The sequence below is a fragment of the Salvia splendens genome, chromosome 8 (assembly GCF_004379255.2).
Source record: "Salvia splendens isolate huo1 chromosome 8, SspV2, whole genome shotgun sequence".
NCBI classification, from domain to species: domain Eukaryota; kingdom Viridiplantae; phylum Streptophyta; class Magnoliopsida; order Lamiales; family Lamiaceae; genus Salvia; species Salvia splendens.
The window spans coordinates 13958231-13981668 of NC_056039.1; the positions used below are offsets into that span (position 1 = coordinate 13958231).

The 23438-nt window shown below is 41.1% G+C and overlaps 3 protein-coding genes across 7 annotated transcripts; 1 reads left to right on the plus strand and 2 right to left on the minus strand.

The window, feature by feature from the left end:
- The first annotated feature begins 362 nt into the window (after positions 1–362).
- On the plus strand, positions 363–4722 carry LOC121745797 (actin-related protein 7-like). The gene is made up of 6 exons (XM_042139748.1): positions 363–602; positions 3331–3406; positions 3508–3752; positions 3868–4051; positions 4151–4218; positions 4315–4722. Exons 1-6 carry the CDS (start codon positions 525–527, stop codon positions 4465–4467), a joined length of 804 nt encoding a protein of 267 aa, XP_041995682.1. The 5' UTR covers positions 363–524; the 3' UTR covers positions 4468–4722.
- Positions 4723–4874: 152 nt separating this feature from the next.
- Positions 4875–23048, minus strand: LOC121744840 (elongation factor-like GTPase 1). 3 transcript variants are annotated; one of them, XM_042138508.1, is made up of 5 exons: positions 22895–23048; positions 22521–22739; positions 22187–22244; positions 8821–9098; positions 4875–8115 (listed from the first exon to the last, which is right to left on the minus strand). In XM_042138508.1, exons 4-5 carry the CDS (start codon positions 8872–8874, stop codon positions 5014–5016), a joined length of 3156 nt encoding a protein of 1051 aa, XP_041994442.1. In that variant the 5' UTR covers positions 8875–9098; positions 22187–22244; positions 22521–22739; positions 22895–23048; the 3' UTR covers positions 4875–5013. The 3 variants fall into 3 exon arrangements, with proteins under 3 accessions (XP_041994442.1, XP_041994440.1, XP_041994441.1); XM_042138506.1 differs by lacking the exon at positions 22895–23048 and having other exon boundaries at positions 22521–22826; XM_042138507.1 differs by lacking the exon at positions 22895–23048 and having other exon boundaries at positions 8821–9103; positions 22521–22826.
- LOC121744841 lies at positions 17012–19509 on the minus strand. 3 transcript variants are annotated; one of them, XM_042138509.1, is made up of 2 exons: positions 19464–19509; positions 17012–18051 (listed from the first exon to the last, which is right to left on the minus strand). In XM_042138509.1, exon 2 carries the CDS (start codon positions 18039–18041, stop codon positions 17133–17135), a length of 909 nt encoding a protein of 302 aa, XP_041994443.1. In that variant the 5' UTR covers positions 18042–18051; positions 19464–19509; the 3' UTR covers positions 17012–17132. The 3 variants fall into 3 exon arrangements, with proteins under 3 accessions (XP_041994443.1, XP_041994446.1, XP_041994445.1); XM_042138512.1 differs by having other exon boundaries at positions 17012–18045; positions 19464–19494; XM_042138511.1 differs by having other exon boundaries at positions 17012–19264; positions 19464–19484.
- Positions 23049–23438: the final 390 nt, after the last annotated feature.

The following is a 23438-nucleotide window of genomic DNA, read 5'->3' on the forward strand; positions in this document are numbered from 1 at the left end:
GGCGTACTAATTTTTATTATAAATTTAATTATAAAATAATTTATATAAATTTTATATGAGTTTTTTAATATATTTGAATAATATAAAATTTATATTGATTAAAAGTATATGAAAAAGAAAATATATATTGGGATTGAGTTAAAGTCCTTGATAGAAGTAAAAGTTTTAATAAGTTGGGATTTATATATGCAGAAATGAGTATTTTATTAAAAAAGTTGATTTGGGTCGGGTTGAGCTGGGTCACTAGCGAGGATAGGTTTATAGTATAATCTAGAGCAGGTGGGCCCACTGTGTTAATTCTGCCCAATATTTAAATCTGCATATTCCAAAGCAGACGAACCGAACACGTTGTGCGGTTCAGAAATAGAAATAGAAATAGAAATAGCATTTGTGAGGGAATAAATTTAATGATATAGAGAGACCTAACTAGCCACCGGCGTTGCACCGTATTGTTAAGTGCCGGCGTTGTTCAAGTTCAGTCATTGCATGCATTCGCATCCACCTCAGAATTCGCCGCCGGAGATATGGACGCCGTGGTGGTTGACGTTGGAACTAAGCTGCTCAAATCCGGTTTTGCTGTTCCCGATCAGCCTCCTTCTATGGTACATTGATTTTCTTTTCTGTAATGTTCGGTGTGGAGTAGAAACCCTTGCATTTCATTCGATTGCTGCAACCACTCTTTTTTTTCACTTTAAAAAATTGTGCACGGTAGTGTTTGTACTGAATTTTCGCGACCATTTTTTGCTGTATAACCCTTAAAGTTGCGAAATTGAGATGATGCTCGTCCTCGTCGTCTCTTCTTTCTTCGATCAATTTTGAGCTTTGGATGCACCTTTTTTCCTCTTCCTTGTTGTGTGATGCAGAACTAATTTTATTTGAGGTACTACCTGATTGATCTAGTGGATAAATACAGACAAGTTTTTATTTTTGTGTTTAGGTTGGTTTGATTTAATTATACCCATTTAATAGCAAGAATAATTTATGAAAGAAGGGAGATTGTTCTATTTAGTGCTCTCTTAGCAAAAGCTAAATGCTTGAACTAGAACCTTGGAAGGAGCGTCGCCTTTCACTCCGTTCGGCCTTCAGTGTTTTGATTAGGTCAATTTTGAGCATCTTCACACTGCATTATTCAGGGACGAAGCATAGCTAGTATCCACGATCTTACTGTCGTCTTTCAGCATGTGGATGTATCACAGTTATGAAGTTGAATGGTATGATGGCTAAGAAGTGCCGTTGTGGTATTTATTGTACTCTATAGGCTTCTGTCAACATAATACTGATGCTAAAAATATTGTTATGTTATGGAGTGTGGAATCAGTGTTAGCACTATTATAGAGTACGATGTTTCTGGTTGCTCCGTGACTGTGACTCTTGTACACGCTATTTAAACCTTAAATTTCTTTTCTTACTCAATGATTGTGTGACAATAGAAGAATGAAACCCGTAGCTTATGTGCAGATTGGTTAATTCTAAATCACTGTCCACTGAAGGATTTGTATGCTACTTACAAGCTTAGAAGTGGTGATCTATTGTCTCCTACGAAAATATCTTCCTTTTAGACTTTCCATTCATGTCACGTATAGTCAATTACTATAGTAGCCTAGGGTTCAACTCATGCTATTGAAGACAAGAGCTCGCACCCTTTCTTATTTGAGTAAAATGAAGATTCTCGCCCCAATACTTTATGAGCATCTACTTAAATGATTCCTTCAACCACAGTAGGTTGTCCACGTGAAATGCGGACATTAATAAGAAAGGCATTTAAAGAGATTTAAGAGAAGCATTACCGCCTTTAGTTCAATCCTCTGCCGATTGGTACTGAATTCATTTTGCTTGGGAAATATATAGAATTAAGAAAGAGGTAAATCAACCCCAACAGGCCACAATCTTCCCCTAATAAGGAAGTGCTATATACTTGGAAACAATTTATTTATGGCAGATTTTAGAAGCTGAGTTGTAATTTTAATTTGTGTTGTCTTATAGAACTCTATTATGCTAACCTAAATTCTAGTTTTAATATGTAGCAGTAATTTATAAAGTTTTAAAGAGATGTCAAGGTGCTTTCCGAGGGTCATTATCGACTTTTATCACTCACACTCAGAGCTTTAGTACCATACTACCATTACCATAGAATGAATGAGTGTATTCACAATCTTTGCCTCTGTCCTATAATTCTATAAATGACATTGGCTTAGTTTGGTTGACCTACATTTCACTTTTTCACCTCCAATTTCCTATCCAATTTCATCAACCATTGGGCCTTCACGGTTCCTCTAGGACTCAATTTTTGGAGCATGGAGCCAGCGGTGGTTAACGCTGGTTCTAAACTTTTGAAATTTAATCATGCCCTTCCTGACTGTGGCACTAAGGTAACATTTCTTTTATGATTTTGAGAAATGATGATTTTATTGGTAAGCTTCTAGAGTGAACCGGGTGAGACAAATTTGGTGAAACTTTTACTTTTGATCTCCGAATGCTGCTTATGAATGTGTTGTTATTGTGGGTCTGAGTTTGTTTCTGGGCTTGGGTTTTTAGACTGGCATTAAATGCTCAATGGTTTTCGAGTTTAAGTTTCATATTGAAATTGTGATGCATTAGTAAAAATGTAGACTAATGAAGTTGAAAACCAATACTAAGATCAGTGATAGTTCCATCTTCAGTTTTAATTGCTTGGGCTTCTTGCGAAACATGATCAATTAAGGGAAAGAAATGAAATTTCCCAAAATGGACTTGGAGAAATTTTGGAGCCCTTCATTTGTAGTATGAGTTATCAATGTTCAATGTGTTTTAGTTATTCAGTTTTGTCCTCCAATTGAAACTTGTGCTCCTTTTGTGTTGCAAAGATATGCTTTCATCTATTCTTTTTTTGGGGGAGGGGGGTGTTATGTGGCCATAGGTCATTGTCAATGACTCTGCCTATGTTAATGATGAAGCTAATAATTCTTTATCTTTTATACTCCATATTTCTTAGTGATTTGATTTACCATATTGGATCCATGTTATTCACCATTTTTTGTGCTGAATACCCTATTAGCACTTGTCTACACTAAACTATGATGATTTCTTTCATTTACACTGTTTTTTCTCCCTTACATACTTTATTTACAATGTCCCGTCCTCATTTTAGGTAATTCCAACACAAATGAAACGCGTACCTGTAGATGAAACGCGTACCTGTAGATGTGTTTTCTCAGCTATATTCCTTTACTTATATGAACCAGTTTTTTTAACTCAAAGATGATTATGGATTGCATTCCTCCTAGTTTTGTCTATTAAGATATTTATAATATGAGCAACTGCATCTTTGACTTGGCAACCCATCTATTGTAGGCAGCTTTGATTTTCTCAATTTTGAGGAGTTCAATTTTAACAGCATGCTTTGTCACCGACACTAATTATAGCAAGTGTTTTTTTGACTGCCTAATGACTTGGCCTAAGGAGCAATATAGTTTGTCTATGGCACAAGTTCTGTTGACAAATGGTTTTGTTTTTTCCTCAAATTTTCAGATATTGCATCAATAATAGAAGGTGCTGTTCAGCATATATCTTCTAGACGATTTGAAATAGGTGGTTTGGATTTGACCAACTTATTTGCTAAAGAACTTGGTGAATCCAATCCGCATGTGAACTTAAGCATCTCTGATGTGGAAAAGTTGAAGGAGCATTATGCCTGCTGTAGTGAGGATGATGCTGCTTATAGAAGGTTCCAGCAGGGATGCCCTGAGGAGCAACACACTTTGCCTGATGGACAGGTTATCTATTTTCCTATTTGGTGGTGAAACAAGAGAGTGCGTATCACACATTTCTTTAGAATCTCATGTCATCGTGTATGGACCTTGGATTGAAGTTGTTATGCTATTGTTTCAGGTGATAAAAATTGGAAGAGAAAGGTATACTGTTGGTGAGGCCTTGTTCCAACCATCAATTTTAGGTTTAGAGGCTCATGGAATAGTTGAGCAGCTGGTTCGTTGTATCTCAACCGTGTCAACTGAGAATCACCGCCAGCTGCTGGAGAATACTGTACTGTGTGGTGGAACTGCTTCTATGGCTGGTGAGATGTGATGATTGCCTTCTCAAGTATCATTTCTTTTCTAATATCAAAATATACTCCATCAGCATCTCCTTTAGAAGGTAATTTCTTTGGTTGTAGGTTTCGAAGATAGGTTTCAGAAGGAAGCTGCAGTCTCCTCCTCTGCCATCCGGCCTTCTCTGGTGAAGGTAATCAATCTCGTACTAACTACAGTAAAGCCTACCAATCGGGAGTTGTTGAACGTCGTATGTTTTGAATGCACATCTGATTGTGCCTTATTACAGGCGCCGGAATACATGCCAGATAATTTGACAAGTAACTCAGCTTGGGTGGGAGGAGCCATACTAGCCAAAGTGGTGTTCCCCCAAAACCAACATTTGACCAAGGCCGATTATGATGAAAATGGGCCTTCTATTATCCATCGCAAATGCTTTTAAGCAACGAATTCTATTCTGCTAGAGGTAGCTGCTAGGCTTAAATTAGAAGTTGAGCTATTATCGACTTACATGAATTCCAAAATTTCTGTCAGTCTCTAATGTATGTGATTTGATATGTACTTTTCTAGATGACCAAGGCTTGAGTTGTAGCTCAAGCAAAAACTACATGTAGATGCCAAAGGCTTGAGTTGTAGCTTAAGCAAAAACTCAAAATATGAAAATGATTTACATCAGACATCATTTCATGTTTTGCCTTTATCTATATTCCCTACCAAACAGTCTCTTAGGATTTTAGCTATAACCAATTTGCGACCTTCACACAGCATTTCATTATTCGAGCTGAGATTTTAATTTAGTACATGTGCAGGATCCTATAGGATAAAAATAATATCAATCTCAAAACTGTCTTAATCATATAAATCCCACTTTACTCATCTCTCAACAAACATTGTTCGGAAACAATAGGGCATACAACAACAAAACTATAACGAATGGTGTGTGTGATGCAAATTGCAACCGCTTCAAAATTGTAACAGAAGACGACTTCTACACTTTACGCGCCAAAGTTCTTTGCTTGGTTGCATGTTGGACCACTTTTTCCTCTACAGGAAGACCCTTCCTCCTCCTTACAGCATCAATGAGCTTCCTGGCAGTGTTCTGTAAAACACTAGCCCCATCTCCGAATTCTTCAATTTCCTCTTCTGTTTTGGGGACGAAAAATGGATCCTCTGGAAGCATTTCCCAGTGACTGAAAACAAGTAGTGCACTTGATGCTCCGGCTGTCCATCTTCTCAGCTCATCTGCAAAACCAAAGCTTTCTGCAACAGGAACATATGCATGCACAGTGAATAGCGGTGACCCTTCCTGCATTTCTTCCTTTATCACTTTGGCTCGCCTACGAGCAAGTACTGCATACATGGACCCCAAATGCTCAGTTGGGGTATTCAATTCACAGAAGTATAATGCTTCAACAAGCCTGGGTTTTCTCTCAAGTACAGCTGCTTTGCAGGCTTCCTTAACTGTTGTCATAACTTGACCTGTAAAAACACCATACGGTTCTGGTTGCTGGGAAGAAGAATTATCCTCAGCTGACTGACACTCAACGGGAGATATGAAAGCCTCAACAACAAATGCCAAACCCCACAGAGGTTCCTCACATAAAGGACCGGCTGAAGTAGCCAGCTGAAATCCAGATAAAACGCTGCTCTCTAGAGATTCTGCTTCTCTTAGCAACATCTCATCAGGCGCAGATGATGATTCTGTTGATACATCCTTGCTCTCACCATCATTGTGAAGACCTAATCTATTTGACACGTAAGGAAAGCCCTGCATAAGAACAGAGCCATCAATGCTCTTTCCTCTGCTTGGAGTGACCAGAATGTTAGGACCAACCTGTCTAGGACCCAACGCCCAAATTCTTTTCAAAAAGTTTTTCCACAGTACTCTATATTTCTCTACTCGGTCTTTATCCATCTCAGCATTTGCAGAGGAAAGGTCACTCTCTATAGCATCCATCATCCTGGTCTTTAATGCTTCAATTGGATTCTCATCTTCCACAATGCTTCCCCTCAAGGTCTCCAAGCTTTTCAAAGCCTGTTTAGATTTACCTCCAATAATATCTCCCAGCAGTTCAGAACTCTCATCAAGCAACTTAGTAAGAGCCGAGGGAAGTTTCATGACTTGTACACGAACAACGCACCTACCATTTGGTGTTGTTTTCTCTACATAGTCAGAACTTCCACTTAAGAACTTCAGATTCTCCAAAGGATTAGTCATATCACACTCAATTGTCTCCATATAAGAGACAAGTGGAGGAGATACTTCCAAGTTAACCTTAGCAAATCTCTCCTTCAGATCCTTTACACATCTCTCCAAATGCACTTCTCCAGCTGCTGCAAGAACATGCTCCCCTCTAGTAGAAATCGTGACCTCAACAAAAGGGTCCGCGCGATTTAAAAGCCGCAATCCTTTCATGAGTGCACCCATATCAGCGGGATCTGATGGCTCAATCGCAACTTTAAGTGTGGGCGCTACTTGGAAAACCATACTGGAGAAAGGCCAGCAATTAAGCGTAGATGAAAGAGTAGCACTCTTCAATATGTGCTGACCAAGCCCTCGTATGGCAACGATATTGCCTGCCTTTGCAGACATAACTGGTTTCAGTCCTTGCCCTGCCATAAGATATAATGCTTGCAGCTCGGCTTCTTGGACATGCTTCTGCTTTGATTCCATCTTCAGAGGGTCATATAAAGCTGAAAGTACGAAAATCCTCTGTCCAGCACAGAGAACCCCACTAAATATCCTGGCAAATGCAAGGAAGCACTCTCCAGAATCTCCATCATCTGCAGGGTCGTTCAAAATCTCACCACGAGGAAGCATCTTCATTGGAATAGCAAACATCTTAGAAACAAATACAACGCATGGTGCAGTGGGACTGGAATCACAAATTTCAACAGATTTCCTCACAAGTTCTGCCTCAGAAAGCAAATCAGAACAATCCCTATTGTCAGAACTGTCTCTTTTAGGCAGCAGCCTTGATATCCGAAAAGACTGAGCAGAAGCCGGATCAGGCATGCACTTCACAACCATAGATAAGATGGTATCTGCTAATGGAAGCCAACGGCTCATTACAGCTTGAAGCACAGCTTTAGGATCCTTATGTTGTAGCTCACGTGAAGGGATGGACAAATTAAAATTTTTGATAACCTTCTCAATCAATCCTTTATCTCCATCTGTTTCCAAACTACTCTGATACACCTGCCAGAGTGGCTCCAAAATAAATTGCACAAACATAGGCCTTGCCTTTGCAGAATTGCTTATGGCTTTCTTTCCCACAACCATCTTAGTCTTGGGATTGTAGTAACGAGGTCCCCACAGTGCCCTTTTTAAGGTAGCTACACTTGCACCAAGTTTAGAAGCATAGATCTGTGCAAAATCGCTAATCCCAAAACCCCAACCATCAAGGGCACATGCAAATATAACATTTCCTTTGTGAGGTTGGAAGGTATCCTCTTCATCATCCTCCAAAAGCTCAAGATTATCATCACCTACATCATCAGATGGAGCAACTGAAAGCAAGGAATCAACATCAGACAAGTACTTTTCAGACTTGTAACCACTAACTATCCCATTAACCTCATGGATAATTCTCAATAATCTAGTATAAGCTTCCATTGGACTCAACCTTAATTCGCATATCAGCCGATCCACCTTATTCAGAACCAGACATGGAGTCAACTTCTCAATCCATGCTTGACGCAGTACAGCATGGGTCTGAATGTGGACACCTTCCACTGCATCCACCAATACTAGTGCACCATCACTCAACCTAGCTGCTGTAGATACCTCACTGCAGAAATCCATATGGCCTGGTGAATCTATTAAATTAACAGAATATTCTTTGAATTGAAGACCAATAGATGAGCTTTTCATAGTTATAGCACGCCGCTGTTCCTCATCCAAATAATCCATGAATCTAAGTTTACCAGCTTGCTTTGGATGAAGCACCCCCCCACCACAAGAAGCTATCAAATGGTCTGCAAGGGTGGTCTTCCCATGATCAACATGTGCGAGGATGCATATATTCCGGACTAGCTTCTTATCATTAGTCTCATCAATGTTTGGTGGATCATCCTTCTCTGAATATAACTGAAACGGAACAAGGAAACGGCTAGCTTGTTAACATCTTTCCATGAAAAAGGCGTCAAAAAACTATGCCAGCCAAACTCTTACGCCATCTAATTTCATGTTAATGGACAAAATAACATGAGTAAAAAAAGGAGTAACTAATAAACTCATATGAAATCCTATAGAAATTATTAGAAACTATTAGTATGACCCGCCTTATCACTGATCACTGATCTTAATTCCTAAAACAGTGAGTTGATGCAATTAAATGTGAGAAGGCATCATAACTGAAAACATACCCCCAACTTGCAAATGATAACAAACGTGGTATATCACCATCATCAAACAAATGGTTGGATAAAGCCACGTGAACAAACGAGTAACTATACAGAAGAACCATTGTGTTGATAATGAATATATTTCATACTCTATTATGTTTATATCATCATCAAAATTAAACTAGCAGGCCCTCATAATAAAATTGAATTGAAATTCAAGTTCCATGGCCTGAAATAGCAAATAAAAAACAAAGTATGATCACAAATTTAAATTTTACAAGGAGATTAGAAAGATATGTGACAAATGGAAACTAGGAGAAAATTCAACAAGATGATGAGCCAATTCGTCAAATATGTATTAGGCGTGAATGTGATAAACTGATTATGGAGAATAGTGAAGACAGCTAGAATTAATGGCAGGGTTGAACAGCAGAGAACATCGAATTACCATAGAAGGAGGTTGGTCAGGAACAGGCAATCCGGATTTGAGCTCAGTGTCCATATCTCCGACGGTACGGTTTTCGAGTAGGCGGATGCAATGTCCGAGCCTGAAACGACGTCGGCGGTCCACAATACAGTGGAGTGCAGGTGTTTGATGAAAGGCTTCAAAAATGTCGGCGGTAGTTCTTCCGCTTCAATTGTTTGTGAATTTGATTCGATTAAGCGATTTTAGGATAAATCTAGCTCGCAGGTTTAAGCTCCCAAGTCGATGGAAAATGACTGATCCTGCACTAGACTCTATTTAAAGTCATTTTCGGCAGTTTCACATACAGATATAGTTCATATGATATGAATTGAATTATAAATATAATTCAAAACCTTGTGATTTTCAACTTTCTTATAAGCTCCATTAGGTTTATAGATTGTTCAATTTTATGATTCTTCACGTTCTTAATCTGTCCTACAAAAGGTATATAGATTTAGATGAATAGCACCTCACAACTTAAAACATTTATGATTTATTTCTCTCATGTGTATAACCCGTGCCATTCACAATGTGTCATATTTTTAGTGGACGGAGAGAGTAATTACTTATTTCATTAAGATTAAAATATTCAAAACAATAGAGATGAAGAGAATAAAGCTGATGATAGAATAAAGTTATTTCTCTACAATATTAGACAAATTTAAATATTATTAATTTATGTAAAAATTAAAATATTTACTTAAATTTCATTTCAAAATCCAATAAAATGAATCTATTTAATTTTATATATGATTTTCAAACAATCCCATATTCAAAATTCATCACAATCAGTAATATAAAATGCATATAATTCTTTTAAATCTTTTAACAATTAAAAGAAACACGATTTGGGTCTCATATTCATACATAAAATTTTAGAGTAGTACTACGAAAATTTAAGAAAACACTCTTTAATTAATTTTGTAATTGAATTCTTGCATTGGTTTCAACCCAAGAGAAATATAAATCGTCGGCCCAAAATATAAATACTCAACCCCAGTTATCTTCATCTTTTTTCATCACAATTCCCAACCCTAGTTTTGGAGAGTGATGATCTTCCCTCTCTCTAAACCTGTTGCAGTCTCTGCCTTTCCGGCCACGCCTCCTCCTCCGGCGATCTTTCTCTCAACCTCTCTAGTTATCTCTCTCTTCCGGATATATCTCTCTCTCGGCTTCTACCTCCATTCCCATTCCCCAGCTAACGCTGCTGCCTGCACTCGCCGGTCGCCGTCAGCCACATCACCGCCTGCCTCTTCGTCGTCCCTGCAAACTCGACCCCACCTCAACACCGTCAGTCATTCCGCCGTTGTTGCGGGCGGTGGTTGACTACCGCCACTGCCCCACCTAAACCGACGCCGTCGACGTCTTCTTCGCTGCTCCACCCTCCTCCAGCGCCCCGCGCTCACCCACCCGCCTGCCTCGCCGCATTGCTCCACTTATGTGCACATTAAAAGACCATAGTTGTTTCTCGTAGTTGGATCTCCCTCTCTACAACTTAAGCTTTTTTAGCAATGGTACATTTTTTTTATTGATAATGCTACAAAACTTCTCTTCTAAGCTAAATTTTTTGGACGATCACTTTTTTTTGGGAAGACCACTTTAGCTCTGCACAAATGCAGTCAATTCATTTCTCTATGTATTTTTCTTCTCACATTTTTCTACCACTTTCTATTTTCTCTCCAAAAAAGGGTATCAATGTCTTTTCACCACACTGGCACTTTAGATTAGTAAAGATTGTGTTGCTCGGTCTCGACCTAACGTCAAGTTTATCGGTGCTTATGAGCTTAAGGTGCTTGTACTTGATAGGAGAAAAGTTGTTTCATCGCCTAAAAGCTTTTAGATGAACAATGCTTAGTCACCAGCATAAAAGCTTTTGAAAATATTGTTAAAATGTTTTCAAAACGTTATGGATTTCCAAATAAGGAACTTTATAATCATCCATACTTTTTATAAATCATGAAGATATATTTTCATTTTTGTTTTAAAGTTCAAAAACCATCATATCTCTCTATTTTTGTTATTATGGCAATATTAGGCCTTCATTTAACTATTAGAAATGTGTCACTCTAATATAGTATCAGAGTGAGCTTAAATCGATGATGGACTTTATCTCATCTCTTCTCTTGCCTACCCAGGTGATGGAAGTCCGATGTGTCATTCCGGCTACACGTGAGAGAGCGTGTTAAAACTCTTAAAATCTTGTCTCATATCGACTTAGTGATGATCCTAGCTCCTTTATATAAGTGTGGATAACTCTCCCCTTTATAAGGCCTTTTAAGGGGTGAGTGACTCATTTCTAATATTAACCCCTTTTTCATGAATGAGATGGATATGCTTATGTACATATCTTGCTACACCGATATTAAAATTCACTATATATATATGCAAATTATTACTACGACATCGATCTTGATTGAAATTAAAAGAAGGAAGGTAGGTACACATAATAAGAAATGATAGCAAGAAAACATGATCGATGTCTATGTCCACGTTCAAATAGACTTAACTGATCTGACATGAAAATTGAAGTTGTAATAACTGACTCCCTCGTAAATACCATCAATCTGCTCAATTTCAGCAAACTCGCCATCGGTGCAGCTCTGGTCTTTCTGAGTGTAAGAAAAAGGAATATTGCAGGTGCCCATTGTCCCAACATACTCCACTGTAGCCACAGTCCTTGCCGGCACAGGAACTGCACTCGTAGTCCCAACTGATGTCGAAGTCTTGGTGATTTTGTTCCACTGAAACGACCCGCTTATCTGTGAAGACACTTCAAACTTTCCACCTGCAATGAAAGGCAACTCTGCTTTGATGTTGGTCTTCACCCCTACTGTCAGCGAGCAGCCCCGGCTAAAAGAGTAAGATTTCTCGTCTAGGTAATTTATGGACACATTCATCATATCATCTTGATCGGTGTCGTTGGTGAGCCTAGCCCTTCCCGCCAAAAAAGGCGTCTCCCCGTGTTGGGATTTACGCACACAAGGCTTTCACACACTCAATAAGATCACACACACACTCACTGTTGTATGAGATCACACAATGCAGGAAACACACACACTCACACTTTGAGTATTGAAGATGATAATCTTGGAGAGAAAACTGGAAAACTCTTTATTGATTAAACTCTATATTCTAAACTACATACATGGTGAGCTATTTAAAGCTCTATAATCACGTAGCAACTGCTACTAACTAACTACAAGAAGAATCAAGAAAGCAAGAAGAATAACCGCTACATCTCGGCTAACTAACTGCTGCTCCAACGGCTAGTTCGGCTAGGTTGCTTCTACCTTCTCGGTTCAAGACCGAACTCCTTCTTCGGCTCAATACCGAACTCCTTCCTTGGCTTACAACCGAACTCCTTCTCGGCTCGGCTTACAACCGAACTCTTCCTGCTCGGCTCATTCCAGCTCAACGCCGAGCTTCCTTACCGAGCTTCCATACCGAGCTTCTTTACCGCTGAGCTTACCGACTTCTGCCTTCTTCTTCTTCTCGGCTAGTTCCAGGCTAGTTTCAGCTCGGTAAGCCGAGCTTACCGAACTCCTTTCTAGCCGAGCTTCTTCCAACTGAAATGAGCACTCCATTATTACAATTCTCCACCTGAGGGCTCATCTCAGTTCTTGCACAAACATTGATCCATTTCTTGCAATGATCAAACTTGTCTCTACCTAGAGACTTTGTTAGCATGTCAGCCGGATTGTGCAAGGTGTTAATCTTAATCACCTTCACTCTCCCCTTTTCAATCTCATCTCTAATGAAATGCAACTTTATGTCTATGTGCTTGCTCCTTTCATGAAAGCCCGGATGTTTAGCCAAGCACATAGCTGAGCTGCTGTCACAATGAATCACCATTGTCTTTTGGTCAAAACCAAAGTCAGAAATCACTCCCTGAATCCAAAAACTCTCCTGTACAGCTGCAGTGAGAGCTATATACTCTGACTCTGTTGTTGAGAGAGCAACAACACTTTGCAACCCTGACTTCCAGCTGATTACAGTTCCAAACATGGTGAAAAGATAACCTGTTTGGGACTTTCTGTTGTCCAGGTTTGCAGCATAGTCTGCATCACAATAGCCCTGCACAACCTCCTCAGATTCACCTTCCCAGCCATTGAACACAATCCCCCAGTCCTTAGTTGACTTCATGTACCTCAATATCCACTTAAGAGCATTCCAATGCTCCTTCCCCGGGTCTGCCATGTATCTGCTAGTCACTGAGATAGCATGAGCCAAATCTGGTCTTGTACAAATCATAGTGTACATAACACTTCCAACCACACTAGCATAAGGGATAGCCTCCATCTCACCAGCCTCTTGCTTAGTTTTAGGGGCTTGTTCCTTTGATAGCTTAAAACTCTGGGACAGAGGAGTTGATGCAGCTTTTGCATTTTCCATTTTGAATCTCTGCAACACTTTCTCAATATAGTCAGTTTGCAGCATCCACAGCTTCTTGCAGCCTCTATCTCTCTGAATATGTATGCCTAGGATCTTCCTTGACTCTCCTAGATCCTTCATTTCAAAGCTTGACTTCAGATCTTGTTTAACTTTCTGAATTTCTGTCATAGAAGGCCCTGCAAGTAGCATATCATCCACATAGAGTAATAGGTAGGCAATGGGAGTCTTGCCTGCCTTCTTGATGTAGATGCAATCATCATATTCTGACTTGGAGAAGCCAATCTTCTTCATCTGTGCATCAAACTTCTTATTCCACTGTCTAGGACTTTGCTTAAGTCCATAAAGACTTTTCTGTAACAGGCACACCTTGCCTTCTTCTCCAATCTTCACATAGCCCTCTGGCTGTTCCATGAAGATAGTTTCCTCTAGATCTCCATTGAGGAAGGCGGTCTTCACATCAAGCTGTTGTAGCTCCCAGTCAAGCTGATTCACCACAGCCAATAGAATCCTAATCGAAGTGTGCTTCACAACAGGTGCAAACACTTCATTGAAATCGATTCCCTCCTGCTGTGTAAAGCCTCTAGCCACCAGCCTTGCCTTGAACCTGATTCTGTCTTTATCAGTGGTTTCTACCTTCTTTTTAAACAACCACTTGCAACTGATCAGCTTCCTCTCCTTTCCATCTGTATTCAGCTTGGATTTGTCCACCAAAATCCATGTTTTGTTCTTGAGTAAAGACTCTATTTCCTCATTCATGGCTTCAATCCATCTTTCTCTATCTTTACTCTGCATAGCTTCTTTATATGTGAGTGGATCTGCACCATCAATACCTTCAGCTGCACACAGAGCATAATACACAACATCAGAGAACTTTGTTGGTGGCCTTGTTTCTCTTCTAACTCTGTCCCTTGCAAGCTGATAGTTTCTGATGGAGTCTGATATAGACTCACCAGCCTGGTTGCCCTGAGTTGGAGCCTCTTCTTTATCTGAATCAGACTCACTCCCTGAGTCAATGACTCCACCTGCTCCTAGGCCAACCCCCACAGGCTCCACCTTGAAGAAATCACCCTCATCTTCATTGGAGTCCGGCTTATCTTTCAGGAATGGCATCTGATCCTCCAAGAACACCACATCCCTACTCACCAAGACCTTCTGCTTACCAGGCTCAATACACCAGAGCCTATACCCCTTAACACCCCTCTGATATCCCAGCAAGATACATTTCAGAGCCCTAGCTTCAAGCTTACTTTGCCTAGCATGAGCATAGGCTGCACACCCAAACACCTTGTATTTTGAGTAGTCACTGTGAGCTCCATACCACATGTAATCAGGAGTTTCAGATTTCAGGGCAGTAGATGGGCATTTATTGATGAGATAGGCTGCTGTATACACAGCCTCACCCCAGAATCTGCTGCTCAAACCAGACCCAAGAAGTAGGCACCTTACCCTCTCTAGGATTGTCCTATTCATCCTCTCCACAACACCATTTTGCTGAGGATTACCAGGAACAGTCCGGTGCCTCTTCATACCCTTCTCTTTACAGAACAGATCAAACTCAGCAGACAAGAACTCTAGGCCATTGTCTGTCCTTAAGCATTTAACACTTCTACCCTTCTCTAGCTCAACCTCCTTACACCATATCTTGAACTTTGTGAGTGTTTCAGATTTTTCTTTAAGAATATATACCCACAACTTTCTTGTATAGTCATCAATGATAGCTAGATAATACTTTCCTCCACCAATTGAACACACCGGTGAAGGCCCCCAAAGATCACTATGTATGTAGTCTAAAGGGGCTGTAGAAGAGTGAATACCTGTAGGATAGGGTGCCTTCTTAGCCTTTCCAAGTATACATTGCTCACAGGGGTCCATCTTGTTGAAATCTCCCGAGATCAGACCCTTCTTGATGAGTTCTTTCAAGCTTCCTTCGGCTGGGTGGCCCAATCTCTTGTGCCATAGCATTATGGAATCATCTGACACTGCATTGCTTTCTCCATCAACAGCCCTAGCCTTCAGATAATAGAGAATATGCTCTCTGTCAGCCTCCATCATCACTGCATCTCCAGATTTCACAAACAATTTTCCTTGACTCATCAATATGGTGAACCCTTTTTGTTCCAGCATTCCCAATGAGATGAGGTTCCTCTTTACTTCTGGAATATACCTCACCCCAGTTAGGATCTTTATAGAGCCATCTTGTAGACTTAGCTTTACCTTCCCTATTCCTTTGATCTGACAAATGTGGTTATTACCAAGAACAACCGTACCCGATGCTTCTTGAAGATCATGAAACCAGCTTCTATTGGGGCACATATGGAAGCTGCACCCCGAGTCCATTATCCACCTATGACTGACCCCACTATCACTGATATTCATGAGTTGAGCCGGGGGATCAGCACTCTCCACACAATCAGATTGATTGTGTCCCTCAGAGGCCATCTTTCTCTTCCATGCATGACAATCTTTCTTCAAGTGTCCAGGTTTCTTGCACCAATAGCAAGCTCTGGTTTCCTTCTGAGCATCAGAACTTGAGGATTTAGGGCCCTCAAACTTCTTCTTGAAGTTCTGCTTCTTGAACTTCTTCACATTCAAGGCCTCTGCAGCTTGAACATTGGAGCTTGCAGAGCCTCTGTTGGCTGTCTTCTGGAGTTCTTTGGCCATCAAGGCTGAATAGACTTCTGCATAGGTGATAGGTTTATCTCTTCCATAGATAATTGCATCACTTAGCTGGTCATACGAGCTAGGTAAGGCATTCAATGTGAGAATGGCCTTATCCTCATCTGAGATCTTGACATCAACAGATCCCAGGTCATCAATGATCTTGTTGAACTCCTCTAGCTGCTCAATGATGGACCTATCTCCAGAAAAACTATAGGCATACAGCCTCTTCTTGAGATACAGCCGGTTAGCCAAGGATTTGGCCAAGTAAACTTCATCTAACTTGTCCAAGATCTCCACCGCAGTCTTGGCTTCTTGAACTTCCCTCAAGACCTTATCTCCAAGGCACAGGATCACTGCAGAATGTGCCTTGAGCTGCATCTCCTCCATCTTTGCCTGAGCTTTTTCATCAAGCACTGGAGCCTTCCCTTTCTCATCTGGTTTTGCAAGAACTGCCGCCAAGCCTTGTTGAATTAAGATCGCCTTCATCTTCATCTTCCACAGGCCATAATCATTCTTGCCTGTGAACTTCTCTGCATCAAGCCTTGCTGCCATCTCTGAAACCGTTTGATCCTCTGCAAATCAGCTTCAATATCCCTTTCCCACAGACGGCGCCACTTGTTGGGATTTACGCACACAAGGCTTTCACACACTCAATAAGATCACACACACACTCACTGTTGTATGAGATCACACAATGCAGGAAACACACACACTCACACTTTGAGTATTGAAGATGATAATCTTGGAGAGAAAACTGGAAAACTCTTTATTGATTAAACTCTATATTCTAAACTACATACATGGTGAGCTATTTAAAGCTCTATAATCACGTAGCAACTGCTACTAACTAACTACAAGAAGAATCAAGAAAGCAAGAAGAATAACCGCTACATCTCGGCTAACTAACTGCTGCTCCAACGGCTAGTTCGGCTAGGTTGCTTCTACCTTCTCGGTTCAAGACCGAACTCCTTCTTCGGCTCAATACCGAACTCCTTCCTTGGCTTACAACCGAACTCCTTCTCGGCTCGGCTTACAACCGAACTCTTCCTGCTCGGCTCATTCCAGCTCAACGCCGAGCTTCCTTACCGAGCTTCCATACCGAGCTTCTTTACCGCTGAGCTTACCGACTTCTGCCTTCTTCTTCTTCTCGGCTAGTTCCAGGCTAGTTTCAGCTCGGTAAGCCGAGCTTACCGAACTCCTTTCTAGCCGAGCTTCTTCCAACTGAAATGAGCACTCCATTATTACACCCCGAATATCCTGGCGTCCTCCATCCGATACCTCACGTTGTAGATCTCTCTCTCCTTCACCAGCTCCTGCACTTCCAATCTCGTCTCGCCTGTCAAGTTGGACTCTGCTGCATTAAGGCAACTGATCTTCCCCTCGGTGCTGAGGCGCTTGCAGAAGTTGTTGTTTCTTGCGCTTCTGAGTGCGATAATATCGTCGTCGATTTTGATTGGCCAGAAGAGAGTGTCTTTGTTGTTGGCTGTGATGTCGTCGCTATCTGCGAATACCCAGTTGCCCCCATTCCGCCAGAACAAACCCCAGTAATCAGACTTTATCCGAACATGGCCGTCGCGCATTAGTGAGACCTTGTGGCCGGATAAGGTGCCGATTGGATCGTCGGATCCGAACTGGAGGTAATTAAGGTCTTCATGGTGATACGCTTTCAGATATTCCCCGTTGTATCCTTTGAAAGCGACGTGCTGGGGCAGTTTAACCAATGTGTCCCAATCCGCAAACCCTAGAGGCGCGCCGACGCTATTTTTGCCGACGTAGAAAGCCTTGGTAGAATTGTTTATCATGACGCGCCAACCGGTCTTGACGTGAGTCAAGTGGAGCTCATCCGATTGGCGGCTCGACTCGAAGAGCGTGCACGACGACTTCATCGTGTCCTCTTCTGGCTTGTTTGATATAGCAACGATGGAGTTGTCGTCTGCATTTTTCTGCCAATATTTGTTGTTGTAAGAAAATCGGAGGTGAATGTATTTGTTGTCAACCGTTGCGCGCTCGATTTCAATCTTGACATGTGGGCTGAACATGCTGTCATCTCCGTCAATGACGAGGCCGTCGTTCTTGCTACATACGTAAGTGTTTGTGCCAGCTTTTGGGACGTTTAGCACGACAAACCTTGGAAGTGCATAAGTTGCCATGTCTCTTCAACTTATGAAAAATTAACACAAAAGTATAAATCAAAATAAATAACGTGTGGCAAATAAGAATGATTCACATAAAGTATATAAAGTATGTAGCATATCATTCCTCCATTTTAATTTATATTCACAAAGTGGGCGTGGTTACCGAGACAAAGGTCTCATCTGTTTTTTATCCTAGGTTCGGTTGCCAAGATGGAAATTAAATTTGGCCCGTTTCAATCCAAAAGCCTGCGTTCAGGCCCCGTCTGCCCAATTCTAATTTTCATTATTGATGCTCAAGTCGTGTGACTATTCATCTCTACCCAACCCCCCTAACAATTATAATCTCCCGTCTACATCTCCATTTTTTCTCTATCTTCCCACTCTATGTAAATAAAGATTAAGTATTTTATTTTATAAGAAAAGTACATAATTCCTTATATCGATTCCATTATAAGAGGTTTAAAAAAAAGATTTCATTCTAAGATGCTGATATTTTTTTTGGGCGACCAATTACATGTGATCGAAGAGGAACACATTTAAGAAAAATAGGTAATACATTTATTTACTAATTAATTATTATTTATTGTTTTCGATTAATAAAATTGATGGGATTGTCATGATTTACTAAAAATTATCGCTTCTTCAATCCTGATATTCATCGAATCATAATTTCAAAGCAGTTAATTAGTTCATTAATTAAAAATATTCTGAATTTGATAATATATGAAATAAGTTTAAATGTGTACTAATCTAATTTTCAATCTTATCAACCACACACATTACTAAAATTATCTTAGACAAAATCTTAGCAACCAAACAACAAAATAAAATTCAATTGTTAGACAAAGTCCATCTTAATTTATCCCATACTATATCTCACTATTATTTTATCCATCAACCAAACGCCGCTAAAAGTAATTATTTTTCAATTATTGACGCTACCCTACAATTACTCCCAATAGAAACTTATTTACAATTTATAATCCACCTTATTCTCATATCTAGTCATCATTAAATTGCGAATAAGGTGAGCTTCTTTTTATAAATACAAGACTACAACACAATAACTACTTTTAGTTAAAATTTATCATATTTTTAATACCCAAAATCCGATAATCGAACAAGGAAAACACGGGTAATTTTTTTTTCAAACCTCACTCTCAAGTGACAATCAAACATTAAAAGTTTTATTACAATACAAAAATCACTCATCAATAATAATCCTCACGAGTCACGACCTGTTGAAAATAAATATTTTGAATCATAAATTAATGGTTTACATAGAATTTAATACTTAAAGCAAACAATGAAATTTAGATAAAGAAGTATAACCAACAAAATATATAAAAATTAACAAAGAAGATAAAAATAATAACGAAGTCGAAGACTAATGTTAATTAATAAGACTTGAAAATAAAGGACGGGGAGAGAGATTACCGAAATTGAAAAGAACAATTGATTGTGTTGAATTCTCAAATCTTTCTTCAAATTTCAATGTTACTTCTTAAAAGATCGACTCTATTTATAGATACGTTTATGGCACTGCAATCAAATAAATTCATTCCCATGCATAGTGTTTTTATGAAAAAGACAAGATTATTTCTTCATCACAAACAGTGATAGTATTTCATTATTAAGCTATCCAATGGCTAATATCCATTCCTTAACTATCGCATTATAAATTCATTTCCATGCATAGTGTTTTTCTAAAAAAACAAGACTTTTATCACATACACTATTTCATTATTAAGCCATCCACCGGCTCATATCCATCTTTTAACTATCTTATCTCTTCACTATTCATGACCCTATAACGCTTTTTACTCTATTATCTCTTTGTTAGAGCATCCACAATAGCGCCTAGCGCACTGCTTAGCCGAGCGCCGGCGCTAGGCGGTGCGCTAGGCGATCTATTGCAACCGCCTAGCGGTTTCCGGATTTAAAAACCGCCTAGCGCTCGGCGGTTCCGTGGCGCTAGGCGGTGCGCTGGGCGATCCGCTCGGCTCTATTGTAGCGTCCGGATCGCCTAGCGCACCGCCTAGCGCGAATTTTTTTTTCCGAAACACTATATATACGCGCCTTGCACGTCATTTTCATTCGCACCACTTGTTTTAACGAGTACTCTCTCTATCTAAATTTCTGTACAAGATCAACAACGGTAAATGGATCTCAACAACGAGCCTACTTCAGGGAGTAGCGGGTCTCAAGCTCAAACTCCCCCGGTCCCCGTGGGAAGTGGATGGAGTCAGATGCCATCATACTACAACATGTACCCGTGGCAGCAGATGATGCCCGGGATGCCAGCCGGGGGGAGTCCGCCGGGGGGGTTTCAGGCGATCGGGGTGGGCACCCAGTGCCCAGATGATGCCGGGGTGGGCACCCGGGATGCAGATGATGCCCGGGGGGGTACAGGCGACGCAGGGGACGCCGGGGGAGGGGGGTACCGGCGCCGGGGGGATCCCCGGCGACACAGGGGACGCCGGGGGACGTCTATCGCCCCAGTTTCGATTTTTCGACTGGTTCGTCGCACACATCGACCCCAACGAAGGCGCAGCCGTTGCCCCAATTTGACACTTTCTCCTTCGATGAATTGGGGTTAGATCTTCTCGGTGTTCCGGATGCTCCCGTTCAAACGGGGGGCGCAGGGCGGGGTCGTGGCGCCCCAAAGAAGAAAAACAAGGGGAAGAGGATCGGCGAGTCCTCGCAGCCGGGTGAGGACGACAGCTCGGTACGGAGGAGGTGGACGGACTCGGAGAACGTCACGCTGGCCAAGGCGTGGGTGAGTGTTTGCGACGATCCTCTCGTTTCGAACAACCAGAGGATCGTCAACTTGTGGGGCAAGATAGCAGCAGCCTACCAGAGGTTTTGCCCGGAGGGGAGGCGATGCACCGGGGAGGATTGCCAGAAGGGGTGGGACCGAATCAAGGCTGCGGTCTCCCAATTTTCGGGCTTGTACACCAACTCCTTCCGCATGATGAGCAGTGGCCAAACGGAGGAAGACTGCAGGAGGAAAGCCTTCCCCCTGAAGGGGGTGTATAAGGACTTCACCTACTGGAACTGCTACCTTGTGCTGAACGACTCCGAGAAGTTCCGAGTAGGTGTCGACGCTGGCTGGTCGAAGAAGCAACGACTGAACTATACCGGTGATTTCAGCGGCAGCAGCGGTGGTTCCCACGACCTCCCTGAGACGGCCCAGGAGGTTCCGACCCCTCGTTCGTTCGCTCGTCGAACTCGCCCGGTTGGGCACAGGCGGGCTTAACGGGAGGCGAGGGGGTCACCTGGGGTTCCCAGGAGGTCCAATCGGCATCCCCCTTGGCCAATTCACAGCGGATCTCAAATTCTTCGCGCGTCAACAAACGCGGGCTCAGATGGTCAAGACGATAGCCGAATGGCGGGCGGCGGTGGACCCCGTGGAGAAGAGTTTGCTTCAAACATTGCTCCTGAGCATGCAGGAGGATTTGGAGGCGGCACGGAGGGAAGCCGCCGGGAGTAGAGGCGGCGGCGGCGACGGAGGCGATGGTGGCGACGAAGGCGGAGGCGATGGTGCCGACAACGACGGAGGAGACGACGACGCAGACGACAACGGAGCAGAGGAGTGAATTATTGTACTTTTTTGTTAATTATTGTAAATTTTTAAAATTATTGTACTCTTTTAAATTATTGTACTTTTTAAAATTTTAATAGTATTATTAATGTTTCCCGTATATGTCTCGTAAATTAAATTCCGTATATTGTGTGATTGTTAATTATTTCATTTTTATATAATTGTTATTAGTGATGTGGCTGAGCTATTTATGATGTGACTAGGCTATTGCTGGGCTATTTATGATGTGACAGATGGATTTTTAGTGTTGATGATGTGGCAGGAGGAGTTTGTGGCTAGGTTATGGCTGAGCTATTCCTATTGTGGATGCTCTTATGAGACAGCATCTGCAACCCTTCATCCTTTATCTATCTCATCCCTTCACTATTCATAACTCTCACTTTTTCATTTTATTTTTATTCTTTCTCCAACAAATTCAATTTATATTTGGATGAAATATTATTTTTATACTAAAATTCATAATTTTATTAGAAAACACGAAAATTACATAATTGAAAAATATGAAAAATACATAATTGAAATGATAATGTAACAATTTATTTTAAATGCGATTCACCTTGTTCCTTTGCTCGATCTCTAGCCGCCTTCTCGATGTCGTTGCTTCGAGAAGGCTCCTTCAACAGACATTTTTGCACAATGAGATATGAAGAAAAATGAGAGAAATAAGATGTAGAGAGTGCTTTGGTATGAGAAATATTGAGTACAAAATGGGATATTAATAAGTGAATGTGGGAATATTAAAAAACTAAAAATAAATAAATAAAAAACTGACAAAAAACAGGCATAAAAACGGCTCCTTTTTTACAAAAGCATTATTTTTTTAAAATTATTTTTGGATTTTTTATTTAAAAAATAAATTAAAAAATAGATGAAAGACGATGTCCACTCACTGGGCCGGCGAGCGGGCATCATGCTCCATTGCCAGCGTGCCAGGGGGCACTGGCTTGCCGACCACCCCTCTATCTCCAGCCATGGGACGGATGACACACCCGCAGCGCCAGCCCGTCGCGGGAAGAATCCGAGCTGGGATTGGGCTGCGCTGCGGATACTCTTAATTTCCTATGAATTACTAGAAGCACCTCACCGTCAAATTAACGACACCAATCTACCTAAAAAGGACAAATGCAAAGATGAGACGATGATAAATAATTCAAAGAAATCTGAGGCTGAAAGTAGAGATTAAAACTTGTGACAAATGAAAAGAAATGAACACATATAGACAATATTAGGCATTTATGAGATTATCAGCAAAATCTAAACGTACGATTTTCTTGTAATGTATTTATGGAACTTTGACTTTGTGGCATAGTTGTTGTCCACTGTTGCTGGCTCGACTTTGATCTTGATGACCGATCTGGGTTGAAGACGCTATCGTTTCCGCCGATGACCGTGACCGGTCTACACTATTTGGACAAACTGAGTTTTGTTATAATTACTACTAAAATAAATAAACAAGTAAATAAAGCAATAAAATAACAACTTAAAGATAGATCAACAAGGGAATCTTATGGTAATGATTTCATCAACTCCCTACTTATTCTAATTATTTAGTTCTATTTTCTTGTGACTCCGGCTTGAATGGGATTCATTATTGTAACAGTTAAATAGGACGTCCACTCAGAGCAAGTGGGCGTCACTGAGCGCGTCACGTCGACAGGGCATGTCAGCTAGACAAAACAGGCTCAGTCCTAGAGATGTCAAACGGGCCAGGCCGACCCAGCACAGCCCGACCCGGCCTAGTATGGGTCGGCCCAGGCCCGGCCCACCAATGAAATGGAGCGGGCTTGGGTTGGGCTTAGTAGGTTAAA

What these genes read in the sequence shown, in the direction of transcription:
- LOC121744840 (XM_042138508.1), bottom strand. Translation starts at nt 8,874, where the DNA reads ATGGACACTGAGCTCAAATCCGGATTGCCTGTTCCTGACCAACCTCCT. An exon ending in CTGACCAACCTCCTTCTATG is followed by an intron (nt 8,116 to 8,820) that starts GTAATTCGATGT and finishes GTTCCGTTTCAG; the next exon opens with TTATATTCAGAGAAGGATGA.
- LOC121745797 (XM_042139748.1), top strand. Translation starts at nt 525, where the DNA reads ATGGACGCCGTGGTGGTTGACGTTGGAACTAAGCTGCTCAAATCCGGT. An exon ending in CCGATCAGCCTCCTTCTATG is followed by an intron (nt 603 to 3,330) that starts GTACATTGATTT and finishes CATCTATTGTAG; the next exon opens with GCAGCTTTGATTTTCTCAAT. An exon ending in TGGAACTGCTTCTATGGCTG is followed by an intron (nt 4,052 to 4,150) that starts GTGAGATGTGAT and finishes CTTTGGTTGTAG; the next exon opens with GTTTCGAAGATAGGTTTCAG.
- LOC121744841 (XM_042138509.1), bottom strand. Translation starts at nt 18,041, where the DNA reads ATGGCAACTTATGCACTTCCAAGGTTTGTCGTGCTAAACGTCCCAAAA.